Source organism: Centruroides sculpturatus, unplaced genomic scaffold (assembly GCF_000671375.1).
Source record: "Centruroides sculpturatus isolate CEXI.00-Female unplaced genomic scaffold, Cexi_2.0 scaffold16, whole genome shotgun sequence".
NCBI lineage: Eukaryota > Metazoa > Arthropoda > Arachnida > Scorpiones > Buthidae > Centruroides > Centruroides sculpturatus.
Window position 1 is genome coordinate 625,196 of NW_019384548.1, and position 25,386 is coordinate 650,581.

The 25,386-nt window shown below is 30.4% G+C and overlaps 1 protein-coding gene across 8 annotated transcripts in view; it reads left to right on the top strand.

Annotated features, from left to right (window-relative positions):
- The window catches only part of LOC111623575 (PQ-loop repeat-containing protein 1-like), a 52,903-nt gene that overhangs the window by 10,373 nt on the left and 17,144 nt on the right, over positions 1–25,386 (top strand). For 2 of the 8 annotated variants that reach the window (XM_023366194.1, XM_023366193.1), the window contains exons 1-4: positions 8,316–8,502; positions 11,798–11,892; positions 15,264–15,490; positions 21,170–21,306. In XM_023366194.1, coding sequence (XP_023221962.1) covers positions 15,291–15,490; positions 21,170–21,306 — 337 coding nt within the window. In that variant the 5' untranslated portion in view covers positions 8,316–8,502; positions 11,798–11,892; positions 15,264–15,290. Of the gene's footprint in view, positions 1–5,193; positions 5,197–8,309; positions 8,503–8,632; positions 8,656–11,797; positions 11,893–15,263; positions 15,491–21,047; positions 21,101–21,169; positions 21,307–25,386 lie in introns of those variants that run through there. The other 6 variants (XM_023366195.1, XM_023366200.1, XM_023366199.1 and 3 more) reach the window with 6 other exon arrangements.

Below are 25,386 nucleotides of genomic sequence, written 5' to 3' on the forward strand. Positions count from 1 at the left end.
CCCCTAGGCAGATCGCCTAAGTGTTGCGTTGCCATAACTTAACAAACAAACAAACTCTTTCCGTAAGGAACAAGAAATTGATCTAAAGTTGATTGTCTTACTCTTTTAAGCAAAATCGTTCTCAAATGCGATAGCGCGTTGTCGTTTTCTATTGCCACTATGACTTTTTTCTTTCTTTGATGCCATATTGATTAAATATACAAATCACCAAATTGAAAAAAGAAGTATAGCACAAACACTCGGAAAAGCAATGCTTAACTCGCGCATGCCTAACACCAACTAAAATTTGACACAAAATACCGTTCGTTATCCGAATTTTGTTCGCTATCCGAATTTTGTTCGCTATCTGAGACAAAATTTTTGCAAAATAAAAGTTCGTTAACCGATTTGGTCGTTAACCAGGACATTCGTTAACCGGGGTTCCACTGTATATTTTTCGTACATAATCAGTTATCCAAAAAATTAGTTATCCGAACAACCCCAGTCCCTAATTGGTTCGGACAGAAAATATATTTTAAAAATTAAAAAAAGTTTTTTATTTATCATGTTTTTCGAGATTGGAGTGGTAAGTGGTAGGGAGAAGCCATCCTACCATATACATAACAACAATGAATTTACACACACACAAACATCATGATTAAATTCTACATTTGATTACGTTTATAGGTTTCGGGTGGAAAGGATGGTGAGGTGGGCTACCCCAAAACTTTATTAAAATGCATTGACTTAGGTACGTCCTCAAAGTTTCAGCCTTCCTTGATGAATTTGAGTTGCAAAAATTTGAGGATGATACAAAGCCAGTAAAATAAAGCGTTTTAAAATACTATTTTTCAACTAAAGAAACTATATAATAATGGATCGAATGTCACACCTATTGTCGATAATTTTAAAAGCTTCTGTGACATTTTTAAGTAAAGTAGAAATTATATTTAAATTTTGAAATAATATTTCTTTATTGTCTACGTCTGAAATTTGTTAAACTGGTGGATAGCATGCAACATATTATACTCTGCCATATTATGTTTCATCTTTTTTCTATCACTCACGAAGATTATGGCTGTTCTATTTCCCAATTACGTTTCTAACACGTGTTTCTGATTTTGTACTGTTACCGTGGCACTCTCCTACGGGTATTCCAGGTGGCGCTTAGATCTTTCCATATATAAGAAGACCCTGTTCTATATAAACCATGTTATTTTGTACCCTCTATTCCAGTTCCCTTTCATTACCTCGCTACCACACTCTGCACCAACTACAACAGGTTATGAGCCAAGCAGACGTTATTTCAAGAGGAATAGAAGAAAAATTCACAAGGAAGAAGCGTGGTTATCAAAACAACACGTGGTAATTTTTTTGCACTATTTTTCACAATCCGCCAATCCAATCGCTATGAAACTTGGAAAATCAGCAGAGAGCTAAGGTATGAATATTTTTTTATACATTTCATGCCGATCGGATAATAAACGCTAAAATTATCGTCTTCTGAACGTCATCACAAAGAACAAAGACAACGTCACCTGGTCACGAAGTTCGATCGTCGATAGCTTTACCTCCAATTATATTATTCAATTGAAATTTGGATCATCAAGAATACTGTTATAGACTAACGTTTGTGCCGAATTTTAAGAACATCGGACGAATAAAGGCCGAATAATCGAATTTCAAATCTACGAAAGTTACAACAACGTATCGAGAAATAAACTTCCGGCCAAACTAGCGAACAAAGATCATTATTATTGGGCACATATTAGTACACAGATACTGTAACCTCACAGAATTTGAAATGATACGACGATTTTTCGGTTGTAACAGTTGTGTTTCCTATCATTCGGTACTACAGTATATAGTATCCAATAATGATTAGACTTTTGGTGACCGGGAGTCGCCGCCGCTGGTTTTGTAGTTACAGATGTTAGGGTTTTTCCTGTTCCTCTTGATTACGATATAACAACCGTCTTCATCAAGTTTCTCTCCCCCGAAATGGGCCTTAAGGCAGTTCGCCTTCTCAAGGTCCAATTCGGAGCCGTTAAGTCCGTGTCGATGGTCAAAATCCCGGGCTGCCCCCACATCGAAACTGGCACAGTCAAGATCTGTTTGGAGGCAAAGAAACCTGCCCCCAACATCATCTATTACGAGGGTGTACCCCTGATCCTTGGATACAGGGGCGTCGAACGTATATGCCGGGGCTGCCTGAAGCGGGGTCACGAGCAGCGGGACTGCGGAGAGATCTCTGTGAAAATTGTCACAGTAGATTCCGTGGTTCTAGGTCTTGCCACAAACCCTGGGTACGTTCGTAAAGTCGAACGAGTTAAACGCGATACTAACGAGTCGGTCATAAAGTACAAATTCCATTCGATGTGCAATGCTCGATGTTGGACGGTTACCCAATCCAGATGATCCACCATCACTACTTATCATTACAGGAGAAAATAATATTGAATTACTTGGAGAGTGTTCTAATTCAGGATTATGTGGTATACCTGCCTGTATACCTGTTAGGGAAAATGGATATGGCAGATGATCTACTCCTAAAAGACAACGGTAAATAATATTCAGATAAAATAATACTCAAAATTAATACTGTAATTACTTTCTAAAAACTAATTATCCATATTACATTTATAGAATTAATTTGTCATTAGAAAAGGTCCAAATCTTGTTAATAGAGGAGGGCATTAAAACATAACATATGAAACAAGAAACAGAGAAGAAAAACCAAGAGACTAAACAACTCAAAATGGAGCTGTTAAAGTTAAAAAAAGTGGAAACTGTTACAAGAACTTTCGAAATCTGGTTTTTCACTACCACTAGAAAATAATTAAATTCATTAATTTAATAAAAGATTAAATTAATTTAACTTATAAAAGTTAGACAAATTTAATTATTTTAAACATCAAAACGGTTCTTTTCAGGGCCAACAACTTTTGGTTAATAGTAGTCAGATCGTATTGATAGCCAATTGGAAGATGATGAAAGACTATCACAGAAGAAATAATACAATGAAATTTTATAGTTTTTTTTCAATTATTTCAGTAAGTTGTATTGCATACTATTTGACATACAAAAGTAAACAATTTCACATGTATACAGTATAATCAATCTAAGAAAGTTTTGAATTACATTGTAAGCTATTTTATATGAATTTTATTTTTATTAATTCATTAATAATTTGTAAGAATATAAGATATTTTCATCGAATTTACTGAGAAAATATATTTAGAAAATTATTAATCAACTTTTTTTAATACTAAAAAAAAAATAATAAAAAACACAATTATTCTCCGGAAAGACTTTAAAAGATATATAAATAATTTTAACGCTTTAAAATAATTTTCTATTTAAAAAATAAAAATTAATCGTGCAATTTTAGATCATATTAAACATAACTTTTTGTCATTTATTCGGAAGCGTAGTTCTGCAATTAAAAAAAAAGACTTAAAAGTTTTCTTTTCTGAATTTAATTATATTCGGAAAAGTCTTAATTTATATTTAGAAGTCGAGTTACACCAATTTTATATACGTTTTGTATATACTCGACCCACTTAATCTGAATCCTAACCGCAGTGCACAGGGCGGAAACAGCAAAAAAAAAAGTACCCATATAACATAGTTCGAAAATATAAGTTATACTGTATTGGTTGTTGTTAAGACTACACTCAGACTTTTGGGGATCGGAAACGGATTAATGCATATTGTATTGTTTCTTACATGAAAATTTGCTTCGGTTTTCGAACAACTTTTAGGAACGAATTAAGTTCGAAAGCCAAGGTTTGATTGTACATTTTTAATAGAAAATTAAATATGTAAAATGTACTGAACAGTATAGTATACAGTTAGGTGTATTTTTTACTTATCAATATTTTCTTATTACTGGTTTATAAAAAAGTTACCTTTATTATAAAGATACCAGTTGCATTTCAAGTATAATTTGCTTTAAAATCAATTTTAATAATTCTAAATTTAACAATTTCCTAAGTGAAATAGCAACATCACAAAGAAATGCACGTAGCCACATGCAAATTGCAGGATCGGTAGAAATGACAAAGGTTCGCAAATGATTAAATTTGTGTATGCATCGGGTCTAGTGGTACCCAGTTTCGAGCTACACAGCCGGCTAGGGTCGTAAATGCTATCAGTGGCGGTTCGCGGCAGTCGAAGAGGCGTAGAAAACGCCTGGAATATGTGAACGGGAGACCCGAGGCAGTGTCACCTTGACCGCTCGGCCATCCGGCCGTCATGACAGGAGGATTAATAGCAAAGAAACTGCTTTGAGTAAGGATGTAAATGAAATTGACGTTGGGATACTCTGTCCAGTAGGCAAACAAGCTGAGCCAGTAGAAGCAGCCTCTTTTACAAATGAGAAAGCGCCATGCCGATCTCAAAGAAAGAACAAAGGTATCCCTGCAAGAAGACTATCATATAAAGTAAAAATAGAACATCCAGACGAATCTATATCATGGAAACCTATGATGTCTCTACCATTTTATAAAAGAAAGAAATAGATTACCTAGGCAGAAGAAGAAATTAAAAATATGCAAAAGCAGTAAGTTTGGAAGTTAACCGAATTGCCATCCGGATGCAAGACAGTCACAGCAAAATGGATTTTCAAGAAGAAACGCAATGCGGCTAGAAAAATCAGCACATAAGCAAGACTTGCCGCTAGAAGCTTTTGGTGGCTGAGTGGACTCTGTCTCCACTCTTAATGGCGGTGACCAGACCCTAAACACCGGAGTTCGATCGGGGTTCGCGCTTCACTCGGACGAGCTGGCAGCGGAAGTTTTTTCCGGGTTTTCCTCCTTTCCAATGACGCCTGAATAGGGGCCAGCTTCCCCTCCAAGTCCTCCCGGAAGGCACTCTGTCCCCTTTCTCGCGTTGGCCGTCTCCTATAAGGCCGGCTTTGGTCGCCTTGTGACCTCTCTCCTGTCTTCCTCGGATTGGTCGTCTTCGATAAGGCCGTCTCTTCGGTCGCTGAGCGATCTTCTCCTCTGTTCTTCCGGAGTGAAAAGCGAAGGCTGTAGCACTCCTCTCTCGAGATGAGATGAGATTAGAAGCTTTTAACAGCGGTTTGGAGAAACCTTTGCCTCTGTCGTCAAACACTAAACCGTTCGAATACTACTTGCTGTTGCTGAGTACCAAGGACTAATAGTGAGACATCTCGATATAAAATCAGCCTTCCTCGACGGTATTTTGGAGAAGGTAATATACATAAAACAACCGTATGGTTTCATAGAAAAAAGGACAAGAAAATCTAATACTCAAGCTGAATCATAGCATCTACGGTTAAAAGCAATTCGCAAGAGCATGGAATAAGAAAGGTAATGGAGCGTTAAAAGCCGTAGGGTCTGTGTCATGCAAAGCTGATTCGAGTTTATACTCAAGAACAGAAAAGGACGGTTCGTTAACAAATATCTTTCTATATGTCGATGACATTCTAGTTGCAAGCAAGCATGCTGAAAACATTAACAACATATGCGAGTGCCTAAACAAGAATTTTGAAACTAAGGATGCTGGCATAGTATCCTGTTATCTTGGAATCCAAATTGAGAGGGAAGAAGATGGCACATTTCTTCTGCACTAACAATCCAAAATTGAAAACATGCTCGATATGTATAAAATGATCGAAACAAACCTGCTACTACCCCGATGAGGATACCTTATCAAAACAGCATTGACAGTTCAAGTAAAGCATTACCGAAAAACAATTTACAAACTATTGGTTCGCTCCTATATATTGCTACAGTATCAAGACCAAATATACCAACAGCTGTAGGAATTGTTTGTCGTCGAGTAAGTGAATCTACTGAACGGGACTGGAATGTAGTAAAATGTATAATGCGCTATCTGTCTGGCACATGAGATGCGAAACTCCGTCTTTCGGCAAAGTGTGAATCAAAGCTACAGTGCTACGTGGATGCTGATTGAGACAACGAAAGACAAGATAGAAAGTCTATCAATGGATACGTCGTCATTCTGGGTTGCAACGAGGTATTATGGTCGAGCAAGAAGCCGGCTACAGTTGCCATATCGTGGACCAAAGCTGAATACATATCGGTCTCGTAAGCATGTCAAAGTCATTTGGTTACATCAATTCCTATCAGACATACGGACACCGATGTCGAGAGCAACTACAATTTTGAAGACAACAAAGGTTGCATTGAAATGGTAAAATCCGCCAGGTCTTGCACACGGACAAAGCACATCGACATGAAGTGTCATTTACTGCGTGACCTGCGTGAGAAGAAAATTATTGAAATGAAATATTCTCCGATAAAACTTATTATTGCGGATTTGATAATCAAATCTCTTCGTAAAGATAAATTAAGATAAACGATAAACGATTTGCAAACGCTGCGAATTTGGAATTAAGACCATTCAGCGAGATGTGCTGGCATATGTATAGTACATTCGAGTATCAAATTCTGTGATATGCTAATATTGGAATCAGGCAATAGAAGTTATAGTGGATCATACGTTTGTATTATAAACAGTAATAGTAATCGACACTTACACTGTTCTCTCCAATTAAATTGGAAATGCACAATTACAGTAATGATTTTCAGACGACACAAGGATTTTTAAAGATAAAGACTATCAAACGTTTGGTTATTAAGAAATTCAACGCTCATTCTGACTCACCGACGATTGAGTTTGAATCATCAGTTTTAAGATAGATATGAAGTTTTTCTGAATTCGTATTATTTTTCGTTTTCATTGATGTGCAAAATAAAAACACGGAAATATATTGGAAGATACAAAAGTAAATGATTTAACTATTTTATTCTTATAATTTTTTTGTTCTATTCATTATATTGTAAAATAATTTTTTAAATAAAAATTGGAAAGATTGATTGGTTTGATGGGACGTAACGCGAGGCCAAAGAAGGATTCCCTATGGTAAACAGGTCCCTATTTAGAATTACACATGCGAAGAAAACCAGGAAAACACACATCCAATCCCTTGGCCAAGCGTAAATCCACGACTAATTACTAGTGTTTAGTGGTTTTATCCATTCGGCCACTGATGGGAGAATAATAAAGATATATATATAAAGAAAAAATAGATTAATTTCTGACTTCTATGAAGAATTTACTTTTTAAGTTTACGTCATGAAAACTTTGCATTAGTTATAAAATAAAGCAAAATAAGAAGTCCAATGTGAATTCAGGTTCTTGAAGATTGGTTCTTTTAAGGAAAACTGGCCCCTATTTACGTGTTACTAACTTGCAGAAAATCCAGAAAACTCTAGTCCAATGGTTTCCAATTAGTGGTACGCGTACCCCTGGGAGTACGCGAAATTGAATGAAGGGGTACGCGCGGCAATCTAAAATCGGTCGATTTAAAATTTAAATGCATGAGATGAAGCAATAAAAAAATAATGGGTGGACCATCAAAAATTCGGCAATTTACAACATGATGTCGAATGCACAAATTCGTTTATTTATAACTAAAAATTTTTATATTCTCGAAATTTCATAAAAAAATTGAATTTGCGACAATACCTAAATGAAATTCTTACGCAAGAAACAAAAATTGTACAATTAACACAATTTGTTTTCGCGAAATTAATTTTGAAAATTTTTGTCGCTGCTGCTAATAACTCCACCGATCACCTTCCCATCTCTGACCAAGAGGAATTAAATTAATAGATATTTTATGCAACAGCAGACTCAAGAGTTGTTTTGCAGAGCAATCACTGAGTAACTTTTGGGCTGACCTAAAACACATTTATTATGTCAGCGAAGTAGAAATAAAATATTTACTACCATTTTGCACAACATATCTCTGCGAGAGCGGATTTTCGGCCATGACAAACATCATCACCGACTTCGACTCGAAGATGACTCGAGACTGAAGCTGACCAAAAAGCAACCAGATTTTATAAAGTTGTGCAAAGAAAATCGTGCACATTTGTCACATTAAAATTAAATAACCTTATGTTATTTTCATTATTATTAGAATTGTATTTTAAAGTGAATAAATGTAAAAAAAACTTATTCTATTTATCACTAGCTGTCTACCCACAGCTTCGCCCGCATTATATCGAATTTTCTCGTGGGAGTAAGATATTTTCTCGCAGTAAAATGTAGCCTATGTCCATCTCCAACATGTAAGCTATCTCTGTGCCAAATTTTATTAAAACCTGTTCAGCGGTTTAGACGTGAAAAGGTGACAGACAGACAGCATTATCTTCGAATTTATAATATTAGTATGGATTAATATGAATTTCTGCTATAAGGGGTACGCGAGTTTGAGCTCTTTCTTGAAGTGGTACGCAGGAAAAACTAATTGGGAACCACTGCTCTAGGCGAACAACACGATCGACTACCACTCGGCCACTGGTAGGCGTTAATGCAGATTCAAGGTCAAAGAAGAAAGTGTAATTTTGTTTGAGCCAGAAGAGGGCGCTAATTTTAACAGCTGTTATGTGACAGGAACAATTCTTATTTCGGTTAAAATATTTATATTTCAATCGAAATATGAAATAAAATGGTTGATATAAGGTAAAATTCACTTCTTTCTTAAATATTATTTACATCATATCTTTCCTAAATTAACAAATAAAGTAATATTGTTCCATTTGATGCGGCTCAGTAAATATTTAAATTGCTTTAAATATTATTTATTGTTCAGACTTGTTCTTTTTGTCTTTATCAGTTTAGTAATTAATAATTTTTTCTTTAAACTAAAGAATTTATTACGAATTGAAATAGAGATGTATAAGTCTCTACTTAAAAATAAACTATTAAAGATTTACAATATTAATATTTTATTTTTAAGTATTTACAGTAAATTGATCAGCTGATAACAGCAGATTCTTTGTACCATAACGTGGCTAATTTACAGTAAAATTGCATGCTTAGTATGGTAAAATTGGATGCTATTTATTGTTTCATTTCCCTAACAAATATTTGTTTTGAAACCGAAAGTAATGCAAAAATGATGAGAATCATCTTTTTCCTTTATGCTTCTTTCATTTTTTTTCTTTTAACATTTTATAATAACATCAATTATTACTGCATTGACAAACAATTTGAAGTTTTAAAGGAAAAAGCTGAACTTTGTTGTTTTCGTGATGTAAGATGGATCCGCATCACTGGATCGTGAGTTAACAATATCTAAGTGTTGTTTCTTCGGCTGATTAGCTACAGTGACACGCTTATGTAACCTCTGCTACTATTTCTGTTGACGTCGAGCTATTTCTGCCAAGATTGAACGCAATGTTAATGTAATATCACTTCGTGTCTTTCGATGTATTATAATATGAATGTTGTTTTAAGTTTTTATTTCATAGTTAATATGTTTTACTGGCTGTCATAAGTTTTCATTAATCCATACATATTCACTTATGTTGTACGATGATTTAATTTTTGGCTTACAAAATTTGAACCCGTTTCTTTGGAAACAATTCTTAAATCAAGACATTGCTGTGCATAAATTTCAATGGCTATTAATAATAATATATGACAACAATATTAATACTAAATAAGCTTAAATTTATGTATGATTTAAATTTGGAATTATTGGAAAAGTATTTTTGGAATTAGTAATGCATTAAATATTTAACAAATTATTTTCTTTTCATTTTACTTAAGTTTAAAACTAAAGTGTTTTTGTCATTTCCTGTGTCTGTTTGATATTATTCAAATAAATCTAAAAATATGAATATTCACATTTTAGAATTATTGGTATTTTTACATGATTAATATTTAGTAATAATGTACAGGTATCTCTTTGTGAAACTGATTGCAACAATCCCTTTATATGGGCAGCAGAAGTCTTAATTTTTGTTGCTTTATCAGCTGTCTCTACTTAACATAGATACTGTATTTTGATTAATGTGATTATGATATATGCAATAGGATCGAGGGATTAATTAACTATTAATGAAGGGATACCTGTAATTGTGAAAAATCTCTATATAGTCATATTTATGTTTTTTCATAATGGTATTTATATAAGCTCTATATATATGAAGTCTAAATTTAATTATTTTCAGTTTTATTTAAGTTTAAATGTTGGATATTTAAAAAATGAGATAACTAGTGAATAACCAAGATCAGATTAATTTGATTGTGATTGTATTTACATAAATATATATAGAAACTTTAAATCACTGAATATAACTGAATTTAGTAGTTGAACAGTTTTAGGTAAAACTAGTATAAATTTATTTATTTTAAACTTATATTTTACATTTCAAACTAACCTAATATATATATTTTCTAAAAAGGTTTGTTTTCTAATAGGCCTATATGTATATATATTTTAATACATACATTTATATATTCATATTTATATTGGTTTTAAGAGTTATCTTATTTTATCATTTTCCTTTAAAAAAAAGAAAAGAAGTACATCTTTAAAATCAGTATAAATATAGTATGTACTTTTAAATAATCTGATAAATGATTTAAATAATCTTTTAAATTAAATAATTGATGGAAAACAGTTTTTTTTTATTAGAAAAAATAGCAATTAATAAAAAGAAAGTAAAAACACACTGAGTTTATTTTTGCTAGTGCTTTCAACAAACTTATGTTCATCATATTCAGGTGTTAAAAATTTATACTCATTAATTAAAATGTGAAGGAGAATCATTCAAAAGGAATATACTTCTCTATATTTAATTTTAATTACAACATAAAACAAGTGTAAGAATGCAAATAATTGGTAAAAATGTGACATATCAAAAGAATTTTGTTTTAAAAAAATGACCTAGCAATTGTGTATACAATTATCAATAGAATAACAGTAAAATAACCAACTATTCATTTTTATTCTATACAGAAACAATGAAAATACTGTTAGAATCCCTAAATTCATATCTAATAAGTTATAAATCATTCAACACCTGATGCTGAGAAAACGTTTATTAAAGAAACATTAACGTTTTTGACCTAATATGATAGGCCATCTTCAGATGCAAGTATTCTCGAACATATTTAACTTAATATTTAAACATCAGAACGTTCAAATAATTTTGTTTAAATATAAAACCAAAATACTGGATAAAATAACAAATAAATAATAAAATAAAACAAATATACTAAACGAACTAATACAATAATGATGTAAATAATGTAATAAAATAATAAACAACTATGTAAAATAAAAATAAAATAAATATACAAAAAATACCACTAAGTATAAAGGCAGGTGTGGGCTAAAAATTTTTGCGTTTTAGTGTTTATTTTATGTAGAACTTCCATGCAGAAGCTAGTCCATCCACATTTCTTGTGTTAATACAAGCATCTTTTAATTTACTTTTATATGTTTTGATTTTTTCTTTGTGCATTGCCGATATGGAGAACACATAGTCCTGAGGATAGTTGCTTCATTTCATTTAACCACAGAGTCCTCTGCTTGTGCCATACTGGATAATACTTTTACTTCGTTATTGTATTAGTTTGTTTTGTATATTTGTTTTATTTTATTATTTATTTATTATTTTATTCAGTATTTTGGTTTTATATTTAAACGTAAAAGTATTTGAACGTTCTGACATTTAAATATTAAGTTAAATACATTCGAGAATACTTGCATCTGAAGATGGCCTATCATATTAGGTAGAAAACATTAATGTTTCTTTAATAAACGTTTTCTCAGCATCAGGTGTAGGATGATTTATTTTTTTAGGAGCTGAGTAAGATATTTCTAATAAATTATTCATTTTTTAAAGTTATTTTTCAGCTGAATAATAATTTTTTTCAATTTGTCTTTTTTTTTTCATCATTTAAATCTTACAATCTATATATTTGCTTAAATTTATTTTTGCACTTTTTATTTGCTTAATAGATCAATGGTTCCCAAACTTTTGAAACTTGTGGTTCCCACTCCCTGTTGATCATATACCAATGGGCCCTCATGTCAGAGATGAAAGTATAAGTCAGGTAAACTCTGATTCTTGTATTTATTTTTGGGTAGGTTACTACTATAAGTAGAGAAATGAAGTTCAGTAACATTAGAGATATAAGAGATTTAATGTAGCAAAAAAAAATTACAGCATATTTATGTGTGTATTTATATTTATAAAAGTGGCATATTCTTTGATCTTCATTTTCAGAATTCTTAATGAGCATAAAAAATAAATCATTTCACATACTCAGATAATACATAATATCTGTTATATAAAAATCTATCTCATTTTTTAAATGCAAAGAACATTTTTTTTATTATTACAAACAAATACAAATATATTTGTATTCTATTTCACTGTCCTAATGAGCAGGATGAGCCTGTTTATCCTTAATTAGTTTATGGGATCTTGTTGTTATTTTAAATATTGAAACACACTTTATTTTTGATGTTGAGTTTCACTCTATACTTCAATTTTATTACAGCTACTGCAGAAAAACCACATTCACAAAGATAAGAGGTAGCGAACAGAATCAAAGCACAGAGTGCTTTCTTCTGATCACTGGATATTCATCTTTAATACTACACTAAAACTGTAGCACTGTCTGAGACTGGAATCTTGCTTTCAATGTTGAATCAGTAGAAATGTCAATGAGCTGCTCTGCTTCCTTGTTGTTTAAATGCTGGGAGTCTCAGTTTATAAAAGGTCATCTTAAAAGGGTCACTAAGCCACTCCACTGGTTTGATTTCATCTTTAGCAATGTATTTTTCCATATATAGATGTAATGTTGACAAGCACAGTACTTCATGATAATAGTTGTCAGCTCTTTTTTATCACTATTTGGTGTTCTTGTAGAAATCGACTCAAAGAAGAAAACATGGTATAATCTCCTTTTACAATTTTGTTTATCCACAGGATAAGTTTCTTTTTAAAGCCTTCATCCTTGCTTGAAAGCTGAAAAATGTTTGTTATATTAGCTTGCAGTGACTTGTTAGAATATTTAGCCTTTCAAAAATATCAGTTAGAAAGGCCAGTTTAATTAAAAAATTCTTCATTAATAAAGTGATCAGCAAGAAAATGAAATTTTGTTCTTCAGGTAGGAATATATATTGTTTCTGAGTTCAAAAACTCAGAAACAATATATTCCCTTAAGCAATGAATAAACCCTTAGCAATGAATTGCCCAGGGACAACCATCAAACAGTACTGTAAAACAAAAGACATGAGTATTCAGCACCCATATCATCACACATTTTAGCAAAGAATTGTGCTTTGTTTAGTCTTGTTTTAATGAAGTTGATTATGTCAATTACTGACTTCAAAACATCATACAATTCTGCACTGAATTTTTCTGCTACAAAGCCTCTCTATGGGTCCAAACTGCATTAGGAACTTTGACCCAAATGTGAGCTTGAAGCCCTCAGTAGCTTCCTGCCATTGATCGACATTCATCCATGCAAACACCAACACATTTTTTCCAGTTTATCTTGTTATACATCATAAAATAACCTACAATCTCGAACAAATCTACTCCTGTTGTTTCACTTTCAATTTCTTTACAGAACAACAAACCTTCAGTTGACTGTTTTTCATTAAGAAACCTCATTTATCAAATTAAAAGGGTATCTTTGTGAGTATCTGTTGCCTTGTTTAAGTGGAGTTCAAACTCTGTCCTTCAAACCATTTAAAAGCTTGTCACTAATGTCTGTAACTACTATATTGTCTATCCTTCTACCAATTGTATTATTAGAAAGGGAGTATTTTGAGAAGTTGATTACCTGCATTCTCCCTAAGCATGATTTTGGCCATATCTACAGCAGCAGGCAAAATTAACTGCTCTGCAATTATGTGAGACTTCTCATTTCGGATGATTCGGTAAGCCACTTTATAAGAAGCCAGAATAGCATTACTGTTAATTGTAGAATGCTTATAAAACTTAGACTTTTGTTGATTAGTTTCCATTAATTTTCTTGCAAGAAATTCTCTTAGTTTCCCACTACATTTGGATGAAGAATTTTGACGTGCCATTTAAGTTTACTAGGTAGCATAGATTCCATGGATTACACATTGAGGGCATTCTTCATTATTAATTTCAACACAAGTAAAGCTTATTCTAAACACTTACTGTATTTCCTATACTTAGGCTTATGTGTCCCATTACACCTTTCTTCTTCTCAGAAGAACCTGGTGCATCATTTCCTCATGCAGTTGAAGTTATGTACAACATAAAAATAAAACACCTTAATTTGTTGCTGAGAAAATATATAATTGAAAACAAACATTTTTAGCTTGATTAACAGGCCATCATCAGGTCAAAAAACAAAAATGGAACAGATATGTTCCATGTATAGAATACAAATATTTAAATCAAAATTTAGAACAAAAAAAATTTTTTTAATTATACAGGCCAAAGAAGGATTCCCTATGGTAAACAGGTCCCTATTTAGAATTACACATGCGAAGAAAACCAGGAAAACACACATCCAATCCCTTGGCCAAGCGTAAATCCACGACTAATTACTAGTGTTTAGTGGTTTTATCCATTCGGCCACTGATGGGAGAATAATAAAGATATATATATAAAGAAAAAATAGATTAATTTCTGACTTCTATGAAGAATTTACTTTTTAAGTTTACGTCATGAANCAGGTCAAAAACGAAGATGGAAGAGATGTATAGAATACAAATATTTAAATCAAAATTTAGAATAAAAAAACTTTTAAAATTATACAAGAAAAATGGAAGAACATATAAATTAACACAAAATAAAATAAAAAATATCATAAATCTTCCAATAAACTAATTCTAGCCCAAGTTTTTAGTGAAATTTTTAACCATGTACTTCCACACTGATGGCAGGCTGTCAGCATCTGTCGCATTTAAACATCCCTCACGTAGCCTACTTCTATATATCTCAATCTTCTCTGCCGTCATTGATAAAGTAGGGAAGATACAGGTTTTACAAGGCAACCATTATAAAATTGGGAACCATTGTAAGATTGCAAGATTGGGAACCACTGTAGAAAATAATGAAATAATGATTACTTAGCATTCTGGATTAATTTGCAGGACCATAAATTGGATTAATTTATATATAAAAAAACACACCTTTTCATATATTTCCAGCACTTTATACTTCTAATTAACACTTTTGGCTTGATTTACAGGCCCGTAAATCAAGCTGAAAATGTTTATTAGAACTGTAAAATGCTGGAAACATATGAAAAGGTGTATTTTTTATATATAATCTATAAAAATTCCAGGTTATGATAGAAGATTTATTTTGAAACTGGATTAAGTTTTGATTTTCTGTAAAAATTTCAAAATATTTTATATGAATAAGTATGGATAAGTGAAAGTCTGCTGCATATTATCATTAATTTAAAATAACTTAATTTTATTGTAGGTGAAATATATGTAATGATAGAAGAAAATGGAAGCACTAGAGATACTTCAAGATTTGTCTGTAACAACTTTACTGACATGGAGTTGTTCATTAGGCATCATATTTGGAGGAATAATTCCTTATGTTCCCCAATATTATGATATCAGGAATACAGAATCTGCTGATGGTTTTTCTTTATATGTATGTCTTTCATTATTAATAGCTAATAGTCTCAGGATACTATTTTGGTAAGTTATATAAAATTATGACATTTTACATTAAAATCTATATTATAATTTTTAATACATTCATATTGGATTGTAATAAATTTACAAGTAAACACAGTGTAATTGATGTTATATATGAAATTTGAAATTATATTTAGATAACTTTTATAAAAAACATTTTTAATATACTTAAACCTCATAAATAGACCCACTTAATATGTGTGAGTATTTTTGTTGATAAGCAGTTTCATATTTATATCACCACTCCATCACAATACTAATAATTTTTAAGGGTTGGTTTTTTACTTGATAAAATATTTTTTAAGACTATTATATCTCTTTGTTAGATCAAAACTTAATGATGACATCAGAATTGAATGTAAAAAAAACTTAGAACTACTACTACTACTATTATTATTACTACTACTACTACTACAAAAAATCCAGAAATGAGTTTAACTTTCCTGGCAACATTTAAAACTACTTGTGGTACTATCTGTTATGATATTTTTACTAAAAAACCTTTTATATTTTTTAATTATTATAAAATAGCAAAAAGCTTAAATTTGAGTGTAGGGAAAAGTTTTATAAAAAAAAATTTTAAATGCTAATAATAAGTAACTTGTCATTAAGTCCAATCCTACTCAATACGACACACAACCCTCCTCTCTCTCTCTTCACCTCCTCGACCTTTAACAACCAAAATTTGATAGTATCAATTCTCCTAATACACAGGCCTCCTGCAAAATTTCAGAAATTTTTGACCCAAAAAAAAGTTAGTAAGCCTCACAGAGTGAACAAAATTGTACCTCCCCATCCCCAAACACATTAACATACATATATACAGAAAAAAAACCCTCAAATTTTTGTGTATTTCTTGATGTTTCAAGGTTCAGAGTCCAAAAATATAAAAATCTTTGAGGGTCATTTTTGACCTATGTAATACTTTCCCTCTGTTATATATAACAGAGATGGAAAAGCAAAAGTAATTGTTTTTATTTTGTAATACATTAAAAGCATTTCCAGCTATTTATCTAGCTAGCAAATTAGTTCTCTCCCTCTCTTTTTTTTTTTTAACCATCTCCACCCTGTGGGCACTAAGATGGCCTCTTTTAGCAAGCCCATTATTATGGGTTTGGCCAGACCCACAGTGAGGTGGCCTTATGGTGAGGGACAGAGCCTGACATATCCAGATAGACCCACCCCAAAAAATTCCTGTGTATTTTTGACCTATCCGGATTCCATTCTGGGTCCCCCAGAGCGGTAGGCTGCCTCCTTGACTGCTTGGCCATCCAGCTGTCAGTTCTCTGTTGTTAAGTGATTCCATACATATATTCATAAAATTCAAAGCCAATAATAATAGTAATAATAATAATAAACATGTCATATTGTTAGGAAATTCCTGAATACAGACACTGACACACTTATTTAATTTTTGTTTTTGGTTGCTATACCTTGACTCTGGTCCGGCATAATACACAGCCACCGGTGTGAACCAAGTATAACTTACTAAACCCAACATAATAATGGTAAAAGAGTAGAAGTACAAAGGAACTGATAGACATGATGATACTTGAAAATTGCAAGCAAAGAAGAAATTTACATACAGCCTGAATAAATTACAGGAAAGCCTTTGATTTACTGCTACAAATTAGGTAGTTTGCTACTTGGAACTAACTGGAATTAGTAACATCAAGAAATTGGTCAAGAATGCAATGTAAATTTGAAAAACATAGACTAATTGACAATAAATGGTGAGGAAGTAGGCCAAGTCAACAAACATACAGAGAGGAATATTTCATGGTGATTCACTTTTGCCTTTTCTGTTCATTATGGCAATGATTCCATTGTCAGTAATTTTGAAGAAAACTGGGCAAGGCTACCAGATTTTGTGAACATCAACAAAGCCATACCATCTATTTTGAATGCATGATGTGAAACTCTTGAAAATCATCAACTGAAATCGAGTCTCTCTTGAACACTATCGGGATCTTTAGTAATGATATTGTAATGACATTGTAATGGACTTTGGACTAGATAAATGTGCAACTGTAGTGACAGAGAAAAGAGCTGGCAACTAATGAAGATGTGAATAGACCATTTGTTTATATGCATTGGACTGATCAAGAGGTTCTTGACCACTCACATCAAAGAACATAAATATATTATTAAAAAAATTATATAACACTGCTCTGGCCACATGCACACACAAATGATGACAATATTCTGGCCACTTACATTGATACCATACTGCTACACTGCACATCAGATCTGTCATGTTTAAAATACTTGGCATCTCCAGAAATTTATAGGACCATGAAAAATCAGACTGTCATCAACTTCAGGGAATTGGACAATTTGTCAATGGTGTGGAGAGCATGGTGCAAACTATGTTATATCACCTTATGTATGCTCTCAAGTTTATTAATGAAAATATTCTTATTTTATTAATTATGTAATGTTTATTTACTTTTTTATCTTTACAATATACATTCTGTGTGTAGGGCACATGCCCAAACCTCTGCCTTTTAAAAATTCAATTTGAGTTCTGTATTCTATTTGGTGTTGTATTCTTTAATAGACAATCAAATAGATGTCCAATTGATACAGTTGGAAATGATTTTATATATTTTAAATATTTTTGGTGTTTGTTTAAGTGATTTGGTGTACTGATGTGGTTTTAGATAATATATACCAGTTATTGAGGTGTTTAATATGTGAACAGAAAACTAACTGAAAAGTTGAATTCATATTATACAAGGAATTATAGTCAAGATACTTGTGCAATCAAAACAGCTCAACTACAAAAGTACAGTGGTACCGCAGTATATGTCTGCTTTAGAATACATCCAATTCGGAATACGTCCTGTTTGGACGAAACAAATTTTGCTCGGTATACAACTTTTGTTTGGTATACGACTTAATTCAATTATACACGCCATCTATGAACAAGTAGCACTATCGGTGTATTAGACCAGACTAGACGTTCGTGGTGCCACAGTTTGAATTTCTTTTTTTTTAATTTGTAAGTAAAATGTTGTTATTTTTATTAATCATGAATTGCAAAAAGGCAACAGAAAAATAAAAAAAATGACTAGAATCACAATGGAACTGAAAAAAGAGATTGTTGAGAAATATGAAGGTGGCATGCATGTTTGAGATTTAACTGTTGCATACCGTATTCTGAGAACGATGATACCGACAATCGTGAAAAATAAAGACATTATTAAATCTGCTAAAGGTGTTAAATCAATTTCTAAACAGAGAACAAAGACATTAGATCATGTTGAGAAATTGCTTTTGCTTTGTATAACTGAAAAACAGTGTGCTGGTGACAGCATATCAGAAGCAATTATTTGCGAGAAAGCTAAAAAGATAAATGCTGATCTCATGAAAAATCAAGCAGGAACTAGCCAGGAAAGCAAGGTGTTTAAAGCCAGCCATTTTTTTTTTTTTTTTACATGAGAATGGATTAATCACTTTTACATTACTTTTAATGGGAAAGATTGGTTTGGTATATGTCCTATTTGGTATAAGTCCAAACATCAGGAACGGATTAAGATCGTATACCGAGGTTCCACTGTATGTGTTTTTTCTTATTAAAATTAATTTTTATACCTTATCTTTGAGAATAAAATAGATTTTTGTAAAATCCATTTTAGTAATCACAGAAATTTCTGACGGTGGCTGAATGCAACTAAACTAGCCACTAATGTACAAATTTAAAAAAATTTCCATTTTCACTTACACAATTTACATAACAATAGACACTTAATTTAGTTTGTTATTAATGTAACAATAGATAATGTCTATCAATTATATCTAACAATAAACAATTTGGTATCTCCATTTTTGATTTTTCTTTTACCAACCAAAAGATCTATCTTTTGAATAATAATCTAAATCCTACTTCACCCATAAGATGAATATCTACTAACAGTATTAATAAAAAGTCCTACTAGATGTAAAACAACTTAATCCAGTAGTCTGAATACAATAAAAGTCAAAATGACCATACCATAATGTTGTGCTCTAGCCTCACCAATAGCAAAATAGTATGTCCAAACATCTGTACCAAAGCTATTGGCCATGTCTAAATGTTCTAGGCCATCAAAAATCGTATAGTTTCAAAATACTAATCTAAAAATTTGTTCTTAGGAAACTATGTATTTGTAAAATAGTATAAAAGTTGGTAGCTTTGACAAACAGGTAAAAAGAATTAAGATAAGAAAGGTGATCATATAAACAAAAGAATGGGAATGGTGCATTGTGTTGCATTAAAATAAATGTCAGCAAATTGCTGTTAGTAAATTTTTAATATTATAAGTCTGTAAAACTATGAAACAAGCCATTTTGATGTTAATTTCAAACTAATGTGTTAAAAAGTTTAAAAATTGACTAAAATTAATTTATTTTACATGAAATTGATACTATGTTCAGTTATATTTTTATTGATTTCAATTATACTTATATTTGATCAGATATGATTGATATTATAAAAATACTAGCAGACCCTGCCACGCATTGTTGTGGCCCAAAATATATCTATTATAAATGTATAACACTTCCCCCTGGAGGGAATTTTTCGAAAAATCCCTTCTTAGTGTACATTCTCTTGACGTATCCTATTAATTAATTAAAACGCAATCAAAAACGCAAAAACCCGCATCTAAAATAGTATAAATAGAAGCAGAGTTCTTTACCGTAAGCTTTAATCCTAATCATCTCCCTTCAGTGGGGGAAATTTTGACACGTATATTATATAAAAACACGTGCGTATTCGAATGCAGCGTTGTGTCAAAATTTCAAAGGAATCGGTAGAAACAAATGAACATTACATTTTTATTTATATAGATAGATAGAAGATGATCCACTTTAGTTCATTTTCACAGAAAAGCATAATGCCTCGCAGAAAAGCAAACTTAGGGCATCGTACTCATAGCGCCATCTGTTGGACATAAAAGCCTTAACCTAGATTATATCTTTTAATTTATATGAATGTTTAACAGAATAATATACAGCCTATGTCCACCCTGAGGTTCCATTCTAAATATTGGTGAAAGAATTTTTGAAATCTGATGAGTAGTTTTGGAGATTACCTGCTGCAAACAAACTTACATACATACATACATACATACATACATACATACTTACAAACATTACCTCTTTATAATATTAGTATAGATTGAATATAGTAATCAATTAGTTTTACAAGAAACAAATTAAAAGTATAAAAATAACTAAGTATAGTACCTAATAACTAAGTATATATTTAGTATCTATATCATATTTATAAGATCATGAGTGAAATAATGATTCTCCTGAATAAAAATTACATACTGATTGTTTGACTAGGCAGATACAACATTTCTGAAATTAAAGTTATTAATGCCTGATGGAAAAAATGTAAAAGTTTTGTATTTAAATAATAATGACAGAAATGTAAAGTAGAAAATTTTCTGAGAAGAAACTGAAATTTTAAGGAAAATTAATTATTGAATTTGAGACGCTATCCTACATTTATTTCAAAATAGTTATTAGTAATAATAATTAAAATTATTAAATGCATTTCATTTACATTTAGATCGAATTTCAAGAGATATTGAAAACTTGAAGTCATTAGTGTTGAGTGTATGTGTGTGCATTAAATATAAACTTATTATACGTAATTAACTTTTTAAATTTGTAAATTATTTTTAGGTTTGGTCATCCTTATGAAATTCCACTACTTGTACAAAGCATAATCATGAATATTGCTATGTTAGCAATGATTCATCTCTGCGTGAGAGTTCGAAATCGCACACAAATTATTCCTGGAAAAGCTCATTTCTTTACAGGTAATTAAAAGCCAAATTAATTCTTACCATATTTGTCAATTTGTATTTGTTGTTTTAAATGATAATATACTATTTAAATTATCGTAATCTTGTTTGTTTTTAATTGATTTTAACACTCAATTCTTGAGATCATAATGATCATTTTTTATTTTGATAATCTGATTTTTTATAATGCATTTGTGCTTGTATATTATTCTTAGCTTTTAACTTTAAATAATCTGAAATATATTTTTAGTTTTTCTTATTTTATCTACATATTTCTATAACATATACATATTCATAAATTTTATTGAAACAGTATACATGTTTATTCCTGTTTTAATATTTTTTTGTACTTTTATTTTATATATTTAGTTTAAGGATTTAAAAATTTTCATCAAGTTTTTTACTTTAAATGTCTATTTTGCACATTCTTTTTGAACTACTATGTTAATTATGTTGTTGATGCATATTTCTTATTATAAGCACGAATGAATGAATTCAAAATTTTAATTATAACATTTGATTAAAGAGAATTATCATAAATATCATCATGATAATTTCATAAATTTGGAAATTTTCACAAAATTTTATCAAATTTCATCTATGATAAATCTCTCCAAGCAACAACCAAAAATTTGAAAGATTTTTAACTAAGATAAATTAAGTCTAAACTGATCTTGTCCATTTTACTTTATTTTCACTGCTTGTCATTATTATAACATAAATAGTAATAAATGAAAATACAAAAAAATTAAACAGTTTATTGGATGAACTGTATCGTTAAACATTTTTTGCAAAATTATTTAGTGGTAAAATATTTTTATTTGGTTAAAAACATGGATGATTTATTTGGATCAAGAATCATTCTTTTCTTTTTCTTCTTACTGGTATTAATTTTACATGCTATATTATTTTTTTAGTGGCTAAAAAGCATACCCCTAACAATAATCTTCATTCAATCTGACAAATACAAACATTCATGTCAGACGTGGGATTCAAACCTGCAATCTGATAAACTAGAAACAGTATCTTGAATTAATGAATTTGTCTGCCAGATTGCATAACAATTTTTTTTTCTTTATGTTAATAGAATTAAAAATTTTCAATAATAGTTATAAACATAAGTTGAAAAATAACTGTGTATGATTCCTTATAGTTTTTATATTACATAAAAATACTGTATATATTGTTATTAGACAGAGAAAATGTACAGTACAACTTCTAATATATAATTCCTATTGTTGTGGTTTCATCATTTAGAATATGTGTTACTAATATAAATAACTACATTAGATTAAGAGTTGTGAATTTACCTGATATTCTTAAACTGAAATTTATTTAATATTGTAAAGTTTCAAAATATCTTTAAAATTCAATAGAATTATATTTTCATCCAAATAAACATTTTCTGCTATGCTAATTATCATCATAATCTTACACATTGAAAACAGAATGATTTCTACAGAAACTCAAGAATTTTTTTTTTATGTTTGACATAAAAAAAATTCTAATAAAATAAATTATAAATGCAAAACATCACATTAATTAATAAATAAGGTTAATAAAATTAAAAAAAATATTACAAATTTTCAGCAGTTATCAAGATGATGATAAAGCTTTATAAATATTGCTATTAATAAGGTATTTTCTTGTTTTGATATTGTGTACTTCCAAGTTGCCAACTTTTTACCTGCAAGATTAATAGACCATATATAATATATTTGATTCATGATAAATAAGTGCACAATTTCAAAAATACCTTAAATATGGCTTTATCAAAAATTTCTGAAATTTAATCTTACTTTGCAAAGTAATAGGAACTTTGTCCTTATTGAATTTTGTCTTTAGAAAAAGTATTCTCAGGAAAGAAAATATAAACTTCAATTATATCCAATGCTCTTATTTAAAATTGTAGTTGAATTAATATATACATTATTTTTTACATAAAATAAGCTAATATAATTTTATATGCAGCAGCAAGAACAAGGATTTACTTAAATTATGTAATTGATAAATTTTGATTGTATTGAAAACACTAGTTTTTATATTAATGCTTTCTTAATTCCTTTTCAATTATGTTATCTAAATCTCTTCTGAATCAAGATACCGTATTTTCACAGAATGACAGGCATGCCACATATAAACAGGGGCAACCAGCAAGCCAGAAACTCTGGGAATACTGGCATGCCAGTTAAACTGTGATTAAAAAATAAAATTAATCAGATGTTACAAAAATAGTTGTTAAACAAATGTTGAAAAAACATTCTTCTGAGTATAATATAGTACACAAAAAAAGCACTTTTGGAATTCCAAGAGTATTTACATCATTAGAAAGAACAAAAAATGAAGAAATAAAACAGTAATCATAGTTTTTGATGTAATGCTGACAGTTTCACAGTTTTAGAATAAAAACTCATTCATTTTTACGTGACGTAATTCACTCTTTTTTTTTTTTTTTTTTTTTTTTTTTTTAATGCACCCTCTAGAGAGTGATGTATAACCTCACTTAAACAGGCACTCTAGTTATTATCATATGGAAATATCTGATTTCAGTTTTCCCCGGATAGATCAGCATGCTGGTCATTCCACAAAAATATAAAATTTATCCACTCTGCAATCAAGATCTAATTAATGTCTTTTATATGTTCAAGGATCATATGAATTTAGATAATCTAACAAGCATATTTCCAGCAGAAGCATATGTGTAATTCAGTACTTTGTAACAGATTCATTTAAACTTTTTTAATCTTTGTTTCTTTAATTTTATTATGATTATTGTTAGTTTTTAATTTTATTACACCAAAAGTCTTTCTGTAAATTTTATCACAGCAACATTTTCTCTTTCTGTAATGCCTGCTTTAATTGTTTAATAAACAATTATTATAATAATGATTTTTCATTAACTAAAATAATTTGTCATTTTTTCATTTCTATCACAGATTTGAACTGTCAATATTTGATACTTTACAGTATTTATCAATATGAGTCTATTAATTCTACATGATTAAGAGATACAAGAATTGACTATGTTTTGATAGTCTTCTAGTTTAGTTTAATTTTTTTTTTAATCTAGAAAGAATAAATTCAATACGTGATATTATATTCTTAATAAAAATTTTAAATATGAAATGAAACAGTATCTTGAATTAATGAATTTGTCTGCCAGATTGCATAACAATTTTTTTTTCTTTATGTTAATAGAATTAAAAATTTTCAATAATAGTTATAAACATAAGTTGAAAAATAACTGTGTATGATTCCTTATAGTTTTTATATTACATAAAAATACTGTATATATTGTTATTAGACAGAGAAAATGTACAGTNACTTTCATTAAAAATTCTATTACAAATTTAGTTATAATGAACTTTTATATAATTCTACTGAAATTTATAACTAATATAAGTTTTAATCAAGGCTGTGGAGTTGTTTAAAAATCTACCGACTCTGACTTCAACTTTGCCTTACCATCTGACTCCAACCAGGAGCAGACTTGTTACCCAAATAGGCCCTGGAATTCTGATATCATCACATGATCTCAGAATAAAAGCTTTAATAAATAGAGTTCTAATAAAGATAGAATGTAAGAACATTTTTATTTCCAAAGCTAAAAGACTCCTCTAAGTAATGACACAGTCAATATATAAATATGTATTCAATAATTTTTACTTTTTCAGTTGTTATATATAATAGAGGGAAAGTGTAGTGATTGGTCAAAAATGATCACCCCCAAATTTTTACATTTTTGGACTCAGGACACCTTGAAATGTCCAGATATGCAAAAAATTCAGATATTTTTTTTTAATGTATGTATGGATATTAGAATGTGTGTGTATGGCACAATTTTGTTCACTCTATTTGAAGCTTAATAACTTCTGTGGTTTTTGAATTGGAGTCGGATGGTTTAACACAGAAGTTATTAAGCTTCAAAGTAGTTGAACTAAATTATGCCCCCCCACACGGCTAAAACACCAAAACCCCATGACTCCAACTCCACAGCCCTGGTTTTAACTTAATTTTTTTTTTATGAATCTTATTTTTTTATTGTAAAGTTTATAACATGTTCTTTATATTTCAAATATGTGGATTTTCTAATAA